The 18,633-nt window shown below is 45.8% G+C and overlaps 1 protein-coding gene and 1 long non-coding RNA gene across 3 annotated transcripts in view; one reads left to right on the plus strand and one right to left on the minus strand.

Moving 5' to 3' along the window:
* LOC123354251 overlaps nt 1–5,759 on the minus strand; it is a 52,170-nt gene extending 46,411 nt beyond the window's left edge. The window contains exon 1 of the long non-coding RNA XR_006574688.1: nt 5,426–5,759. This is a non-coding gene — a long non-coding RNA (uncharacterized LOC123354251). The remainder of the gene's footprint in view (nt 1–5,425) is intronic.
* Nucleotides 5,760–5,890: 131 nt separating this feature from the next.
* The window catches only part of LOC123378056 (ankyrin repeat domain-containing protein 36C-like), a 166,091-nt gene continuing 153,348 nt past the window's right edge, over nt 5,891–18,633 (plus strand). For both annotated transcript variants that reach the window (XM_045031530.1, XM_045031534.1), the window contains exons 1-5: nt 5,891–6,330; nt 11,786–11,900; nt 12,140–12,313; nt 14,950–15,056; nt 16,755–16,892. In XM_045031530.1, coding sequence (XP_044887465.1) covers nt 6,134–6,330; nt 11,786–11,900; nt 12,140–12,313; nt 14,950–15,056; nt 16,755–16,892 — 731 coding nt within the window. In that variant the 5' untranslated portion in view covers nt 5,891–6,133. The remainder of the gene's footprint in view (nt 6,331–11,785; nt 11,901–12,139; nt 12,314–14,949; nt 15,057–16,754; nt 16,893–18,633) is intronic.

Genomic DNA, 18,633 nt, shown 5'->3' on the forward strand with positions numbered 1-18,633 from the left:
GGCGGCTATTGCAGTCTGGAAGCTGGCAACTCCAGACAGCTACCGATCAGTCGCTAACCAGTTTGGAGTGGAGAAGTCGACCGTTGGAATCATGTTGATGTAAGTTTGCAGGGCCATTAATCGCATCCTGCTCAGAAGAACCGTGACTCTGGGTAACGTGCATGACATTGTGGCTGGCTTTGCACAACTGGGTTTCCCTAACTGTGGAGGGGAAATAGATGGGACACATATTCCAACTCTGGCACTAGTCCACCTAGCCTCCGAGTATGTTAACCTATTTCTCTATGGTTCTCCGGGCGCTTGTGGATCACCATGGGCGTTTCGTTGACATTAATGCAGGCTGGCCTGGAAAGGTGCATGATGCATGCATCCTTCAGAACACTAGCCTGTTCACGAAGCTGCAAGCCAGGACTTTTTTCCCAGACCAGAAGATCACCATAGGGAAAGTCGAAATGTCCATCGTGATCCTTGGAGACCCCGCTTACCCTTTAATGCTGTGGCTCATGAAACCCTACACAGGGAGCCTTGACAGCAGCAAGGAGCGGTTCAACAATTGGCTGAGACAGTGCCGAATGACTGTGGAGTGTGCTTTTGGCAGTTTAAAGGGCTGCTGGCGCTTTCTGTATGGGAAGCTGGATCTGGCCAATAACAGCATCCCCACGGTTATATCCGCGTGCTGTACCCTTCATAACATTTGTGAAGGGAAAGGTGAAAAATTCACTCAGGCATGGAACTCAGAGGTTCAACACCTGGAGGCTGAATTTGAACAGCCAGAGAGCAGGGCTATTAGAGGGGCCCAGGATGGGGCTGCAAGGATTAGGGATGCCTTGAGGGAGCAATTTGATGCTGAAAGTAACCAGTAATGTTTGGTGCCCTGCACAGGCATGAAGTGCAGTGGTTCCAATGTTAGTAGGAATCTGTGTTTGCTACCTATGATACACTGACTTGCAGTGCCTGTTGCTTTCCTGGGCTAAGGTATCTTTTACTTTATGCAATAATAAAGAATGTTTTCAAAGCAAAAAAATGCATTTATTTATTGAAAAGAAACACAACTGCTTGGGAAACAGAAAGGGCAAGGGGGTGCAGTGGGGAAGAATACAATCACAGATTTGTGTACGTCCTGTTATCCTGCTCAGCCTTCCAGTTTGGAGTGTTGTACAATAAGTGCTGCACTTCAGGATGGCTATACTGCATGGTGATGGGGGTTGAGTGCAGTGGGTAAGGGTCGTAATTTTCAGGGCTTGGTGGTGAAGCTACGGGTGTTGGAGGCAGCTGGTGGCGATAAATACCCGGATGTTGGGGAAAGTGGGTTGGAGGTGACGGGGGCACCAGGGAAATAGTTTTGGGACAAGGGCTCTGAAGTGTCCATGGTGGTACTTTGAGTGGAGGTCAGGTCACCCCCAAGTACTGCATCCAACTCTTTGTAAAAACGGCAGGTCGCAAGGGCAGCACCGGAGCGGCTGTTTGCCTCGCGGGCTTTGCAGTAGGCATTCCTCAGCTCCTTCACTTTAACCCTGTACCGCAGAGCGTCCCGGTAATGGCCTCTTTCCATCTTATCCCTTGATAGCTGCCTGAAGGTATCGTAATTCCTATGGCTGGAGCGCAGCTGGGACTGGACAGCTTCCTCCCCCCAAACACTGATGAAGTCCAACACCCCACCATTGCTCCATACTGGGGATCGCCTGGCGTGTGGAGGCATGGTCACCTGGAAAGATTCGCTGACGGCACTCCATGCCTGGCTGAGCAAACAGGCAGGGCCACCCAGAGGATTCCGGGGGCCCGGGGTCTTCGGCGGCGGGGGGCCCGCCGCCGAAGTGCCCGGAAGACCTGCGGCGGGACCCCCCGCCGCCGAATTACCGCCGAACACCGGGCTGAACTTCGGCGGTGGGTCCCGCTCCGTCTTCAGCGGTAATTCGCCAGCGGGGGGGTCCTTCTGCCCCGGAGCGGAAGGACCCCCCGCCGGCGAAGACCGGGAGCGAAGAAGCTCCTGCGCCCGGCCCCGCAAGAGTTTTCCGGGCCCCCCGGAGCGAGTGAAGGACCCCGCTCCAGGGGCCCCGAAAAACTCTTGTGGGGGCCCCTGTGGGGCTCGGGGCCTGGGGCAAATTGCCCCTCTTGCCCCCCCCTCTGGGTGGCCCTGCAAACAGGAAGGGGATTTTTAAAATTCCCAGAGAATTTAAAGTGTGGGTCTGACAGTTGGTCACCTGAAGGCAGGGCAGTAGAGTTCAAACTGATGACCAGAGTGCCTAGAACAGGCATTGTGGGACACTTCTAGAAGCTGATCAGAGCGCATTAACAGACCAGGGCTTTCACACTGGCTCCGCAGCTCTCCAGCAGAGGGTGCAGCAAACGTTATTCCACTCGCCGAGGTGGCTTTAGGCACCAGGAGCGCTTTAGCTGTGGAGTCAGAGCGCTCTACATGCCTTGCCAGTGTGGACGGCTTGTGAATTAGAGCGCACTGGGCTGCTTTAATGTGCTCTAACTCACAAGTGTAGCCATGCCCTAAGTCACTTCTGAAAATGAAACATAGGCTGTTACCTATTGACAAATTTGCTTTGGAAGTCATAATGTTCTTGTTATAGAACAACGTTCTACCTGTTGGGTTTGAGAACCACCAAGGCCCTATTCATTCCCGGACTTTTAGCTAGAATGAGATGGTTTACATTGTTTCATATGCAGTTGTCAAATAATTTATACAGGCTGTCCAAGAATGACTTGGAAAACTTTTGGGGCAGTGGGGTTGCTAGATCTGCAGGCTGGCACCCAAATATTTATTTTTAAAACGATGGAAAAGGTAAGTGATTATTATTGATATTACAGTAGCATCTAGAAGGCCAAAGCAAAGTTAGGTTATACTAACTTCTGTACAAATACACAGAGACAATCTTTGCCCCAAAGAGATTACAATCTAAATATACAAGAGACAAAAGGTGGGAGGAGGGGCATTATTATCCTCATTTTACAGGTGGGGAATTGAGGCAGAGAGATTAAGTGACTTGCCCAAGGTCAGAAAAGAAGGCTGTGGGAGGGATGGAAATTGAACTTAAGTGTCTGGCATCCTGGTAGAGTGCTTTAACTAGAAGAACATACTAAGCAAAGTGAGCGAGTAGACAACTAAATGAATGCAAATGAAGTCTTACATGGTTTTAACTGGTCGTGTACGTAGGGAGAACTAATTTGAAATTACAGTAGCTGCAGATAGCCTGTAACAAAGTAACCCCATACAGAAAATGTCTGGGACCACTGTGAATAGGTCGATAATCATGTATGATCAATTACAGTAACTGTAGTCAGAGGTGAATGGTAAACTAGGTTGTACAATGGCAAAAAACACTGAGATAAAAACTAAACAGAAAGCATTAGGACAAGTTCATATAAATCACTGATACAGATACATTATTATATCACAGTTTTGGTTAATTCACCTTGAAAACAATACTGTGTAACATGAAAAGATTCAATTAAGAGCATCAAGTGCAGGGGTCGGCAACCTCTGGCATGCGGCTCGCCTGGGTAAGCACCCTGGCGGGCCGGGCCAGTTTGTTTATCTGCCATTTTGGCAGGTTTGGTGGACCGCGGCTCCCACTGGCTGTGGTTCACCATCCCAGGCCAATGGGGGCGGCGGGAAGTGCCGCGGGCTGAGGGACTTACTGGCCACAGCTTCCCGCCACCCCCATTGGCCTGGGACGGCGAACCGCGGCCATGGGAGCCGCGATCGGCCAAACCTGCCGACGTGGCAGATAAACAAACTGGCCTGGCCCACCAGGGTGCTTACCCTGGTGAGCCATGTGGCAGAGGTTGCCGACCTCTGAGCTAGTGTAAGGAGTGATGAGGGCATGAGGACAGAGATTAGAACCTAGCAGTGCAAAGGAAGGAGAAATGATAAGACATATTCAGAATAATTGTATAGTTAAGACAGATCAACTATGCTTCATTTGAGGCCCAATCCTAATTCTACTGAAGTTTATGGGAATTTTTGCCACTGATTTGGGAATGGCACCTAACTGCTCTGTGCCTTAGTTCTCCCTTCAAAAATGGGAATAAGAAGTTACATACCTAGCAAGATTATTGGTTTGATTCATTAATATTTGTCTTTGAGGAAGGGACCATAACAAGTAAAATGGGGCCCTGATTCTGACTGAAGCCTCTGTGCTTATTGTAATTATAAGCAGTAGTGAATGTATGTGTATGTATGTATGTATGTATGTATAAGTAGCAAAGACTATATTTGGTTACACAACATTTTCTATTATAAAACCCTGTTTTCAGTTGCTTATAGCTTTACCAAATTTTGACCCTTTGGACTTAAATTTTCCATGTTGGATGTCTGCTTTGAGCTAAATTTATTTTTAAACATTTCACACAAAAAAACCTAACACAATGAAACAAAAACCACCCACCCAAACAAACAGTTCACCTGTTTCTGAGACAAAGATTAGGGACAAATATGTTATTTTGTCCAGATTAAAAAAAAATCCTTACATCCATTTTGTTGGGAAGCTTTAATGCCTTGTGTTTTGGAGCAGGGACTTGAAGTTGATATATGTGGGAGCATAGGCGCTGATTCTGTGGGCACTCCTGGGTAAGCTTAGTGGGTGCTCTGCATCCACCAGCAGCTAAGCTCCCCGCCCCACCTCACCTCCTCCTCTGAGCATGCCACATCCCCACTCCTCCACCTACCTCCCAGCGCTTGTCACCACCAAACTGCTGTAGCAAGCTCCAGGAGGGAGGGGGAGGAGCAGGAAAGTAGCAGGCTCAGGGGAGAAGGCAGGGAAGAGGTGGGGGCAGGGATTTGGGGAAGGAGTAGGAATAGGGGCAGGGAGGGGGCAGAGTAGGGGTGGGGACTTTGGGGAAGGGGTTGGAATGGGGCCGGGAGCAGAGGGGGGTCAAGCACCCACTGGTGCCAGTAGAAGTTAGCGCCTATGTGTGGGAGTTTTTCCTCTAACGTGAGAGATGTGCACTGAATGAGGCAAGGGTCCTGTGGAACAACTGTATTTGATCATATAGAGACTGTATCACAATGCAACCTTAAATGTGGCACTTCCTAACGTCTGAGTGCTTGACTGTGCAATTTTAATAATCTTTTAATGTTATTTTTGTATAATTACAAATATGTAATGAAATGTATGTTCAGATTCTTAGAAGACCCTAAGAACTAAATGAATTAATGGTTGTCTATAATCAAATCCTTTAAGTGAACAAAGAACCAACAAAAACTGGGTCGCTACTAGAGATGGTTTACAGGTGTGGAAAGAAGTGTTCTGTAAATCTTGGGGATACGTAAATGACCCCTTACCACGGGGAATGGAGATGGTCTTTCAGTTTCTGAACTCGCTTTGCAAACGTTACCTCAGTGGCCTGGCCCAATGCAAGAGTGGTGTCGAGCAGGGGGACCAGCCTTACGCTGTGTGTCCCAGGGGAGACTTACCAGTAACATGAGTAAGGCCCCCTGGAGCCCCTCGGATCATGACTAGCATCGCCAAGCAGCCGCCCGGCGAAGGAAGAGAGGCGGGGCGCCCCTGGCCGCGTGCAGGGGAACGGCGGAGGGATACAAGGGCAGGGCTGGCCCGGCACGGGCACCACAGCACCCAAGGTCTATCGTGGGGAGGGGGAAGGGGGTATGAGGCGCCGAGTCAGGAGGGCGGAGGTGACAGCGACGGGACGTGGCCTCCAGCCTTGGCTCGTCTCAGAAGAACAAGCAACTCTCCTCGGCCGCGAGCCTCGCCTCAGCCTGTTGGGTAGAGATCTGGGCGGACCGCAGTGAGAACAACTAGGCGGGGCCGCAGAGAGTTCGCGCTTGCGCGTCGAGCCGCCCATCCCAGCAGCCCCCTATCTCCTGCGCATGCGCGATCGGGATTGGGACGCCGTTGCCGTGGCTGCGGAGTGACGGACGGAGCCCCAGGCCTTAGGGGGTTCCCCGCCCCACAGCGAGGGGTCGCGGCCCTTCAGCCCCTGCTGTCCTCAGCCAACGCTTCGCGGGAGCCCCGCAGTGAGCGCGCGGCTAATCCGGGTTTGGCCGCGGCGGTGGGCGGAAAGTTCCCGACGCGCGGGGCCGGGACGCCCCTGGGGCCGGGGCCCTGCCCCCTTCCGCTGCTGCGCCCGCTGAGCTGGCCGGGCCGGCCCGCCCCGCCGGAGGATGAAGAAGATCTTCGGCTTCGGGAAGAAGAAGAAGGGGCAGTCGCCGTCTAGCCGCGCCTCGCTGCCCGGGGTCGGCTACGAGGTGCGGGAGAAGGAGCTGGGCAAGCTGCACCGAGCGGCCGCCGGCGGGGACCTGGGCAGGCTCCAGCAGCTGCTGAAGAAACACGACATCAACCAGCTGGATAAAGAGAACAGGTAACGGGGGCGGGCGGGGCGCCGTGGCCGGGCAGCGCGACTCGGAGCAGCCCCTTCACCTCCCTGTGGCCGGGGCTCGCCAAGTGGGGCCAAAGACCCTCCTTCCCTAGCTCCAGAGAAGCAGCATTTACATAGGCGCCAGTGAAGTGGGCTGTAGCCCGCGAAAGCTTCTGCCCAAATAAATTTGTTAGTCTCTAAGGTGCCACAAGGACTCCTCGTTGTTTTTGTTTTATTGTAAACCAAACCCTCAGCTGCTCCAGACCACCGGGTCTCCACCCGCGGGCAGTTTGTGGCCCAATCGGCACACGGCGGTGGCCCATGTGACAGCCTCAAGGATGCCACAGGTTGTGTGGATGTGGCTCACATAACTGATAGAGAGCAGCATATGGGGTCCCCAATGGTAAATAGATTGAGAACCGCTGTACCCTAATGATGCTGTAGCCTTCCAGTGCAGCATGGGCACGGGTCAGTTTCAATTTAAACTAATGTAAATGGTGGATTCTCTGTAACTTTTGAAGCCTTTAAACCATGAGTTAAGAACTTAAGTAACTCAGCCAGAGGTGAGGGGGTCTGTTATAGGAGTTGGTGGGTGAGGTTCTGTGGCTGCAAAGGAGATAAGACATTAGATGATCACAGTGGTCCCTTCTGACCTGAAAGTCTATGAGTCTTATGGCTAGGGTGACCAGACATCCCACTTTTAAAGGGACAGTCCCATATTTAAGCCCCCCTGCAAGTGTCCTGACTTTTTCTTTAAAACGGGCAAATTGTCCCGTATTTTCTGCCCCCCACCCCCCTCAATCAGTACTAGTAGTTCCTGCTGCTGGCTCGATCCCCGTTTGCCAGCCACCCACCCACCAGTGGTGAGTGTGGGGGTCCAGTGGCGCTGATGGGTGTGGGTGTGCAAGGCTGGTGGTGGGGCAAAGCTGCAGCATGTGGGGCTGGCCATCCCCTCACTGGTCCATCAGTACAGCCCCCATTGGGTGCTGACTCTTGGTCATTAGGGCCCCATCCCCAGTCCCATTTCCAGCTGGCACTGGCTGCGAGCTGCAGTGGCTGGTGAGTGTGGGCGGGCGCTAGGCAGCAGCCAGTTAAGTGTTGTCCACCCATCTGCTCCTTATGTGCTCCACCTCTTGCTGTCCTCTCCCTGCTTTGCCCCTTCCTCCCCCTCCAATTCTGCTGCTCCTTCATATCCCCGGTCAGAGTGCTTGGCTCACCAATAGCCTGGTCAGTGCGCTTCTTCCTTCCCCCACTGCCTCTGGCTGGGCTGGCACCCCAGGAAAGCCCAAGGCCCTCTGGCTTGGGGCACTGGCCAGGAGGAGCCGAGCCTGGCATGTGCCAAAGCCCTGCACAGCGCTGGCACAGGGAAGCCGCTCCGCCCCTCAGCTAAGCTCTGGAGTGGCGGGGTGGGGGGGATGTGATTTCCAGCCTATTCGTGCCCCGACCGTGCAGGCTCCATAGCAGCCCCCCGGGCGGGCAGGGTCTTAGCATCCCCTTCACACACACCCCTACCCGGGGTCCTCCCCACAGGGAACACTGGGCTGCTCTGTCCCCTATGCACCCTCCCCTGCTAAGCCACCTCTCTGGCTGGGTTCATTGAAGTGCCTGCAGTCAGGTCCCTGGACCCTAGTGCACAATGCATCTTTAGGGCTTAATCCCTTCCTGCTCGTGCTGTAGCCAGGGGAAAGGAGGCTGTTGTGTTGTGTAGGTGGCCAACAGAAGCCTGGAAATGTTAGCTGCCTTTCAACACTATGCGGGCAGGAAGGGACAAGCTGCTTCCAGACACAAGGGTGGGCGGTGTGGAAGAGGTGAGCTCTGCAAAGACACTGGCCAGGTCATCCCTTCCCCCTCCTCTGTGGCTGGAAGCTGCTCCCATCCCATCCCATCCCTCCCCCACAGTGCTGAAAGGTTGCTGTGGGCCACATTCTGGTGTGAACCCTGGCAGAAATATGGGGCGAGTAGGTGACCCTGCATGCTGCCCCCATATGTTGCCTGGGGAAGACTTGGCGCCAGGTACCAGGAGAGGCGGGTCCGTCTCGGGGGCACAGCCAAGCATGGAGGGTAGAGAGTGCTGGGCAGGGAGGGGAGGGTCAGGTCAGTCGATCATGCCTTCCCTCCCTTCCCCGCCCCCGGAGAAGTGTATGGGAGTGTGTGTCACCTCTCCCTTTGTGAACCCTAAAGCCTTAAAGATAAGAAGGTAAATTTAAAAAATAATCCAACTACTCAGTATTTCTTTGTAACGGGCTCAGTCAACTTGATGCTAATTTGAACATTAGTTTTGATTGATTGCCATTGAACTCGCTTGAATATGAGAAATTTTACCAGGTGTTCTGTATTCAGCATAGGAAAATATGGTCACCCTACTTGTGGCAAAACTGTTTTCTCCCTTGAAACAGAAGTTCGGGAGCCAGAATGGCTCTGTAATATACCTTAAACGTTACCAAATGTAGGCACACTTTTAGATGGTTTTATGCTTTTTAAAACTGCCAGTTGCTTGCAGAGCTGTAATGAAGCATTTTAGCGCCTGTGGCGAGCAAGCATATTTGCGCCCCCTAGATGTGACCTGTGGGGGACATGTGGGGTCTGCTCGATTTCTGCCTCCTTTTTAGCACAGAGGTTTTCAAACTGTTGGGTACACCTTCCTAGGGGGATGCACCACATAGTTTGAAAACTGTTACCTCCTGGCCAGGAACCAGGGTGTAATGTCAAAAACAGCTACTGACAGATTTTGCTATCAGCAGCAGTTACTGACATCTACGGATGTTCTCTTTTCCTGCATTGTCACAATTTGCTACCTCTCCCCTTTGTAATCTTCTGGCCCAGGATTAGCAGATTCTGACAGATAGGAATCACATGTCACAGTTTGCTACCGCTCAGTTTTCCCATCCTCTCTGGTTCGGGAGTAGCAAATTGTGACAGGGCATCAACCATCCATCACAATTTGCTAACCTGGGCTCCGGCCAATGCAGCTGGGCCAAATCTTGCAAGTGGGTGGGGGCTGATGCTACTGGGCCCAATCCTGCACGCCGCCCCATTTTTGCATCCTTGCGGGCTCTGCACCAATGGGTGGCTGCCCTGCTCACCCCACCATAGTTACGGCCATGGTTGCTTGGTGCAAATTATTTTAAGACTGTTCTTTGCCTTTTGTATCCATTCAAACTCCTGTCCCAACTCTCCATTGGATGCTTATTTTTCTCCTCTGTCTTGGAAGAAGTTTTCTCCTCTGTCTTGGAAGATAGAAAACTGGCTAGATGGTCGGGCTCAACGGGTAGTGATCAATGGTTCCATGTCTAGATGGCAGCCGGTATCAAGTGGAGTGCCCCAAGGGTTGGTGCTGGGGCCGGTTTTGTTCAATATCTTCATTAACGATCTGGAGGATGGTGTGGACTGCACCCTTAGCAAGTTTGCAGATGACACTAAACTGCGAGGAGTGGTTGATACGCTGGAGGGTAGGGATAGGATACAGAGGGACCTAGACAAATTAGAGGATTGGGCCAAAAGAAATATGATGAGGTTCAACATGGACAAGTGCAGAGTCCTGCACTTAGGACGGAAGAATCCCATACACTGCTACAGACTAGGGACCGAATGGCTGGGTAGCAGTTCTGCAGAAAAGGACCTAGGGGTTATGGTGGACGAAAAGCTGAATATGAGTCAACAGTGTGCCCTTGTTGCCAAGAAGGCTAATGGCATTTTGGGTTGTATAAGTAGGGGCATTTCCAGCAGATCAAGGGATGTGATCATCCCCCTCTACTCAGCACTGGTGAGGCCTCATTTGGAGTACTGTGTCCAGTTTTGGGCCCCACACTACAAGAAGGATGTGGATAAATTGGAGAGAGTCCAGCGGAGGGCAACAAAAATGATTAGGGGGCTGGAGCACATGACTTATGAGGAGAGGCTGAGGGAACTGGGATTGTTTAGTCTGCAGAAGAGAAGAATGAGGGGGGATTTGATAGCTGCTTTCAACTACCTGAAAGGGGGTTCCAAAGAGGATGGATCTAGACTGTTCTCAGTGGTAGAAGATGACAGAACAAGGAGTAATGGTCTCAAGTTGCAGAGGGGGAGGTTTAGGTTGGATATTAGGAAAAACTTTTTCACTAGTAGGGTGGTGAAGAACTGGAATGGGTTACCTAGGGAGGTAGTGGAATCTCCTTCCTTAGAGGCTTTTAAGGTCAGGCTTGACAAAGCCCTGGCTGGGATGATTTAGTTGGGTTTGGTCCTGCTTTGAGCAGGGGGTTGGACTAGATGACCTCCTGAGGTCCCTTCCAACCCTGAGATTCTATGATTCTATGAAGTTTGAATGGAAGGAAAATTGTAAGACCACCTGTGGTGCTAACATCTCCAGCAATCAGGAAAGTAGCTTTCTTATAGCACCCTGGCAACTGCAATTGATGGAGCCATGAGGCACATTTTCTGCCTTTATTTTGTGGAGTAGAAGTACCATTGATGATCCATTGAACTAGGTATATTAAGACTTAAAAGATGCCGAAAGTTGAAGTGTTTAGTAGCAAAAGAAAATAATCTACAATATTTCAAATGCAAAAGATTCAAGGAGCATACGCGCAATGTAGACAATAGGAGAATTACAGGCTGTAATAAATTAAATATATTTTATTTATTGACACACTGCAAAGTTGACTGGGTTTTCTGTTTGGTGACATTGTTGTAAGGAAATAAAAATAACTATACTCTCTAAGCTGGTAATTAGCCAACCATAGATCATGTTTTGGAACAAGTGATCAACTCATATTGCAAGGAGTTCTACCTTAGAGAGGACTCTTATAGCAGGATTCAATGTTAGGACTATTAGAGTTGAGATTGGCACAAAGACAGGACACTTCTTGTGTTTTCTGCTTTGTTTTTTAGTGATTAAAGAATTAAAGGTGATAATTTCCTTATCTTACTCGGCCAATCAGAAGTTTTATAAACCCACTCCAGTGACCGTAGGCTTACATTTGCTGCAGTTGCTAGAAAATGTAATATATATATTATGTTTACAAAATTCAGAACTTTCTTGAAATTTTGTTACAAAAGCCAGTATCCTAACACTTTGGACAGTTTTGGCATTTTAATTATAAGGAAAAATTGCAGGTTTGGTTGTTATAGTCTAAGATTCCAATTCTGCAATCTGTTCTGCATTGCACTGGGGTCCTATTAAAGCACCCTATTTGGGCACGGGAGTTCACCTGTACAGGTCCAGTTGCAGGATCAGCATCTAATAAGTGTATTATTTCAAGGTTATTGTGGTTTTTTTAATAGCTATTATAATTTTCAGATTCTTAGTTTTGTAATGTTTTAAAGTACAGAAATGTTTTCCATTGGTAATATGGTTTCTTTTTAAGCTTATTTTTACAAAATCTAAAATTTGGGCCAAATTTAATTTGACATTATTCCTGTAACATAAACATCAAACTTCTATTTGGTTGTCTGTTAATTTGCTGTATCAACTTATTTTTAGGACACCTTTGCATCTTGCCTGTGCTAATGGACATTCAGATATTGTTAATTACTTAGTGGACAACAAGTGCAAACTAAATCTGTGTGACAATGATAACAGATCCCCATTGATGAAGGTATGCACATTATTTAATGCAGTTATGTAAGATGTACTGATATTACTTTTCCACTTAACTACAAACTATGTATTATGGAATGTATAAAATTACATTACTGTCAGTGGGTATGTAATATAGTATATAAACAAAATGTTAATGCAATTTTTTATTTATTAATTTCATTAAGTTGTGGCAATTCTAATAAGATGGAATTTAACTTGCAGAATTTATTCTCTCTTTTTCTGTTATATTCACAGGCAGTACAATGCCAGGAGGAAAAATGTGCAACTATTCTGCTAGAACATGGTGCAGACCCTAATCTTGTGGATGTTAACAGCAACACTGCCCTTCACCTGGCTGCCCAGACTGCTAATATATCTCTAGTAGTACAATTGCTTGAGTACAATGCCCATATTGATTCACAGAATAAGGTAACTCCTTATTTTTAGAAAAAGAGAACAAGAAAAATTGTAGATTTCAACTTCTAGTTTGGTGTATGTTTTTAAAGAAAGAATAACCCTCATTTTTGTCTTAAAACAGTATTTTTAAATTTCCTTTTAAAATCTGTTTTAATCAGAATCTTGGTATATAAATTATCATAGGTAAAGTAGCATCTCTGGGGTGGGGGTGGGGACTAGCCAAATGTTCCCCCCAGGCCTCCTGCGGAGCCAGGACTTTGGGGGACATGGCCTCAGCAGTCTCTGTGATCCCTCCCAGGAGTACTGTGTGGCCTGGAGCCATACTCATAATTTTCCTGAGGCTGGTGAAGAGGCTGAAGTTGGTTCCTTATTCCTGGTTACATTTTCCAAGTTTCTTATTTGTGCTACCACCTCCTTATGTGATTCCCAGTTCCTTATTCCAAGGCCAAAAAATTACTTAGAAATATATTCAATTTTTAAAAATGTCATCAAATTCATATGATTGTGATAAAAAATTAAATTCCTATTTACTTAATTGTTCATTAATTAATCAAGGAGCTAGGAAATAAATCAGTTAGTTTTTAAGGTGCCACCAGACTCCTCATTGTTTTTGTGATGAAATAAGTTTCAGGTCACCCTAAGTGACACATCCCTCTGACAGTCAGACAGTTCTGAAGGACTTGGGACATGCCACTCACTGACCCAAAACTTTGTTCCTGAGCAGTTGGCTGCTAAATTCATGCTTCCACCCCACTTCCATATTGTACATAGGGCTTCAATAAAGAACTGGGTTTTAACAGACAATATCTGACCAAATGCGTTTTGGTCGCCCCAAGTGACACATTCCTGTGATTGTCAGACTGTTTTTGAGGGATCCGTGACATGCCACTCCCTGATCTGCCCTGCTGGTTTCTACTCTCTCCAGTTCCCTTCCACATGTGACAATGATTTCCAAATCTGGTTGTCTAAGAAGCCTTTGTTTTCTTGCACAATGTTTCAATTTACGCTTCCAGACCATGTATTTTCCCCTCCAGTATGGGCACCAGCTTGCATTGCGTACATCAGAAATTTGTTCTGTATTCCAGCAGAAAGGAAATATAGCACATCCAAGGCAGGTCACAGCAGTTCTCTCATAATCCATATCTGCTAACTGGTGTAGCCATCCCTAAAACAGCAATCATACTCCTTCTCCAAACTCCCACCCAAACTCATCTGGTTTGCCACTCTAGTTCACCTGGCAACTGACTTACATTCTAAGACACAATGCTGAGCTTCCTCCCTCACAAACAAGGATGGAATAACCACTCAGAGACTGCAAACACTTGTTCTGTTCAAAGCCCCAGCAGTTCTGGTGACAAGGCCCTCCTTGAGACACAGACTTGTCTCACTTGGCCAGTTCAGGAGTATACAGCCCAGCCACAGAACTCTCACGAACAAATACAGCATTTGCCACGTCCTTCTACCTACAAGCCTAGGATCTACAACTTCTCCCTCTGAAACAGCCCTGTTTGCCCCTCCTGTTACCCTGCTAAAGGGTGTGTATGCGTTGGGGCCAGTGGAGGAGGTTGGTGATATGGGCCACAATTTTTCACAAAGAAAAGTTTCAAGTAAGGGAGTTCCACGTCTCAGCTACATCAGAACAGTTTAATGTTTGTGGCGACATATCACTTGGGGTAACCCAAGAGTTATTTGGTCATGTATAGTCAGTCAAAATCCAGCTCCTTGTTCAAACTCCATATACAAAATGCAAGTGGAATAAGGATGTGAGATGTGGCAGCATGCTGTTCAAGAATGAAGCTTCAGGTCAGCAAGAAGCCTGTCCCAGAATAGTCTGACAGCAATAGGGATGTGTCATATGGTGTGACCTAGAATTTATTTTATCATGTACAGCCACTTAAATCCCAGTTTACTTAATTTGTTATTAATTAAATAATCAGATAATTAGTAATTTAAATTTTTATCACATTGAAGCAGATTAATCTGATGAACTTTTAAAAAATGTAAACTTACATGGATATATTTTTAAACAATTTTGGTCTTCAAATAAGGAACCATAAATAAGCTGCTGGTACCACAAAAAAAAAAAAATCAACTTCAGCCTTTTTGGAGGGTGGCCCTTTTAAGAAGTTGCCAGAATCCCACAGAAAAGGGAAATTCAGCAGCAGAGGTGCCAGCAGCACCAGGGAACAGGGTAAAGAATTAACACCAGGTCTATGCTAGGAAAGCTTTGCTGGTACACTATATTGGCAAAGGGCTGCTAGTGTGGACACAGATTATACCAGCAAAGTTGTGCTTCCTTTCCCTCCTCGAGCGAAATAAGCTGTACTGGCAAAAGCACAGTTCTGCTGGTATAACTGTGTCTACGCTTGAAGCTTTTGCCTGCAAAGCTATGTCAGTCTGGGATCACACCGCTAACTGATATAGTTATGCTGGTGAAAGTTTGCAGTATACACCTGGCCTAATAACTGAGACCTCTGCTTTTGTGGTCCTTCCACAGAACCATATCCTTGGGGGCACATGGCCCCAGCAGCCTCCTTCCCCTTCCAGCAGCTAAAAGGTGGTGTCTTTACAACTTTAAATAGAAAGTAGGAGTTGTGTGCATGTGCACAATACATCTATGGAAAAAAAAATGTATCTTTATTCCATAGGAGGGGTATACACCGCTTACTATTGCTATAACTGAAAATCACCAAGAGATGGTTGAGTTTCTTCTTAGAAAAGGAGCCGATGTACATGCTAGAGACAAGTCTAAAAGGTAAAGTATAGGTCAAACTATTATTGACTAATCTACAGAATAAGCAGTAGCACAAAATTATGGATGTTACAAAAGTAATACGGAGGCAGGTCCTTTGGTGTAGCTGATCTTCACAAAGCACAGATCAAAGATGTGTGTAAAAAGGTACGTTAAAGCCTGCAAACAGCCCAATGATCAGTGTGATGTGGAGTGATCTGAATCCACCCACTTCCCTCTGGTCTTGGCTATCTTCCTTGCTAGATCTGCATGAGGGAAGTGCTGTGTTGTAAGAAAACCTATGCCATCTGAGCAAAATCTGGACTATTCTGGCTATACTAGATTCCACTGGTGATGTGGCACAAAGTGGAAAAGAATCTGTCCCTTAGCTTCTTTCTTGCTAGATGTCTACTTTTGAGAATAACCATGGTCATGAATAACCATTACAAATACATTTTAAAATATATAATCCTCCAATTTTGTATTAATTAGCCCAGCAAGGTTTATTTTTAGCAGAAGATGATTGCATGAATAAGGAATTCAGATTATATCAAATTCTGATCAGAGGATTAATTGACACTTCTCTTAGATGCTTCCCTTTTCCAGCAAGTGGAAGAAACCCCAATTCTGGATGGTTAGGAGTTATTTTACTGCATAGTAAGGCCTAGGAGAGGCAGACTTCATTCCTGCAGCATCTTCAGTTCTTTAACAGCTTGCTGTGTGTGCCCTTGATACATATCGTGGTATCCTAATGAAGACTTAATAGAAGGAAAGATCCTAGCACGTGCAGCTCACAAGTGATCATCTTCCCAATATGGATTTAGTCTGCTAGTGCAAAATCATGTATATTTTGCTGCTGGCTGGTCTCCCTAAATCAGACTTGTGATTGGGTATATCTCACTTCAAGTGCAAAATAGAATAAATCTTCTCTGTGAAATTATATTTCTGTGGGTTGGCTGCCATATTATTTGTGTCTGCCAAGTAATAAGTGCAGAAGGAGTCTGCAGTTTGCAGAATACATGCCATGTAAGAAGTGTATTGTCTATGTGATAAAAAGAAGAGCTTCTTGGTTCCTTGTCAGAAAGTAGTCTGCTTGGAAGCCATATTCACTATAAGTGAAGAAAGATTTTTCCTTGGTGAAATTTCAGTTCCTATATCTGTTTCATTGCACATTCAAAAATGGTTTGGCTATAACATGTCCCCTTAATATTCTTACACTCTGTTTGATTATGGGTATGGGAGAGCGCTATAAATGTTAAGTAAACAGCTAAGTATGCAAACTCATCTCATATTGACTTCTGGAAACTGAACTACCGTTTTTATCTTGGGTTCATAATCTAATAAGTCCTCTTCCACTGACTTCTGCAGCCATTCTTTTTCTATAAAGAGATTTTTAGGAAAGAATTCACACTGGTAGTACCAGACTGGTGGGAGGCCTAGTAGTGAGTTGAATTAGTGTTAGTAGAGGTAAGAATTTTTTTAAAAATTCCGTAATTCAAACATATCTTCTATATTGTTAGTGTTCTACTAACTTGTAAGACAACTGAGTGCAGTAGTTTATTTTCTCTTCTGTTTACGCTTGAGTCTAAATTTTTTTTGGGTGTCTTTTTTTGATTTTGTTTAACTTGCGCTAGGAAGAAAGATTAATTATTTTTTAGAACAAATAGAGATTAAAAAAATGAAGATGAAAGATCATATAAATTGATCTTGTGGTTGTTTTAGAACACCCCTCATGATTGCTGCCTCTGGAGGAGAGCTTAGTTTAATAAAAGTTCTCCTTCAGTATGGTGCTGACGTTTCCCATAAAGATATAAATAGATGGACATCTGAGGACTATGCTCTTATTGCTGGATACTCTGGGTAAGTTTTTACACCTCTTTCAAAACTGTGAAGTCAGAGCTGCAGATTTGATAATAGTCATTGGTAGCAACTCCATAGTTTAATACTGTATTGAAATTTTAATTTCAAGTTTGAAAAATAATTCCTCTGTTTCACCCCTCAGTGATTGAATTTAGTCTTCAAATTTGGCATGATAACTTGTCAAAAGACAGTTGAAAGTTCCGTGTTGATAGAACATTCAATATTTATATGTATCTATTTAAAATCTTGAGATATTCCTCCACAAAAAAACTTTGTTAAATTGGAATTTAAGTTGCTAGACTGCATATTGTGCAATACAAAACCTAAAAAGCAAGGAAATAAGCAGTTAAATCATTCAGCATTGCATCTGGATTTCATCTGTCAGTTCTCCATCTCAACCTCAACAACTAATATAATTAACCTGTAGAACTCATTGCTACAATAGATCATTGAGACCACTAGCTTAGTAAGGTTAAAAAAGATTAGATGTGAACGAGAACATGCACAGACTAGATAAGATACATTTTTGAAAAGGTATTGTCATATGTCAGGACATAAGCCAACTAGTAGCTGATGAGTATTAGGAATAAAATTCCCTTAAGGATGGCAATTCCATGGTTGTCTGCAAGAACTGGCCACAGTCAGAGACAGGGCACTGAAACACTGGTCTGATCTAGTATGGAAATTCCTATTTTCCTAGAAAAGAATAAATATATCCATAAAGTTTTAATCATCTACCCCTATCAGAGACTCTTGCAGGCTTCCTAAGGTCCCTGAGGTATCTGGCTGCTCCAGGTAGCATTTACTACCCTTACTGACCCCCTCAGTTCCCAGTGTCTCGTAGAGTTTCTTGCCATTTAAGAATTAGGAATTCCTCATAGCATTGAGATGATAATACTTAGGTTTTTTTAAATGAAGTAAAACAAAATTGTTGAAGTTTTAACAGGTTTACAAAGCCTTGCTGGGTAAATATCAGAGACTAAATTATTACTAAATTTTAAGCCTCCTGATCGTACATTTGTTACAAAATGTCAACAAAATGGGGTTAAATCTCGTTTCAGTTGCACAGAGGGACTAGGGAGGGATGTCTGTTTTCTCCTTTACCTTTGCACTGGCTATAAATCCTTTTGCACAGAGAATAAGGACAAACAAATCTATCATAAGAATTAAACTTGCAATAACACATCAGAAAATAGCTTCATATGCAGATGATGTAATTTTTTTTTTAATCTAAACTAAATATTTCCCTAAAATTAGTTTCTAAAGAAATCCGTGAGTTTGGGAAAGCATCTGGATTTAAAGTAAATTATGCCAAATCTGAAATGCTAGCTAAAAACTTGCCAGATTCTGAAAAGCAATTCCTTTAGAAAACATTTTGGTACACATGAGAAACAAGTTCTATAAGATACCTGGAAATTTAGATCTCAGATAGCCTAGATGCGCTCCAAGATTTAAATGTCAAACCACTACTTCAGCAAATTAAAAAAAGATCTGGAGTGCTGGGTTGGAAGAGACCTCAGGAGGTCATATAGTCCAATCCCCTGATCAAAGCAAGACCAACACCAACTAAATCATCCCAGCCAGGGCTTTGTCATGGGCTTGTTAGAATTTATGTGGAATAAGAAAAGACCAAGAGTGAATGCAGATACACCTTTACCCCAATATAACGCGACCCGATATAACATGAATTCAGATATAACGTGGTAAAGCAGCGCTCCGGGGAGGTGGGAGGGGGGCACAG

The sequence above is a fragment of the Mauremys mutica genome, chromosome 1 (assembly GCF_020497125.1).
Source record: "Mauremys mutica isolate MM-2020 ecotype Southern chromosome 1, ASM2049712v1, whole genome shotgun sequence".
Taxonomy (NCBI): Eukaryota; Metazoa; Chordata; order Testudines; family Geoemydidae; genus Mauremys; species Mauremys mutica.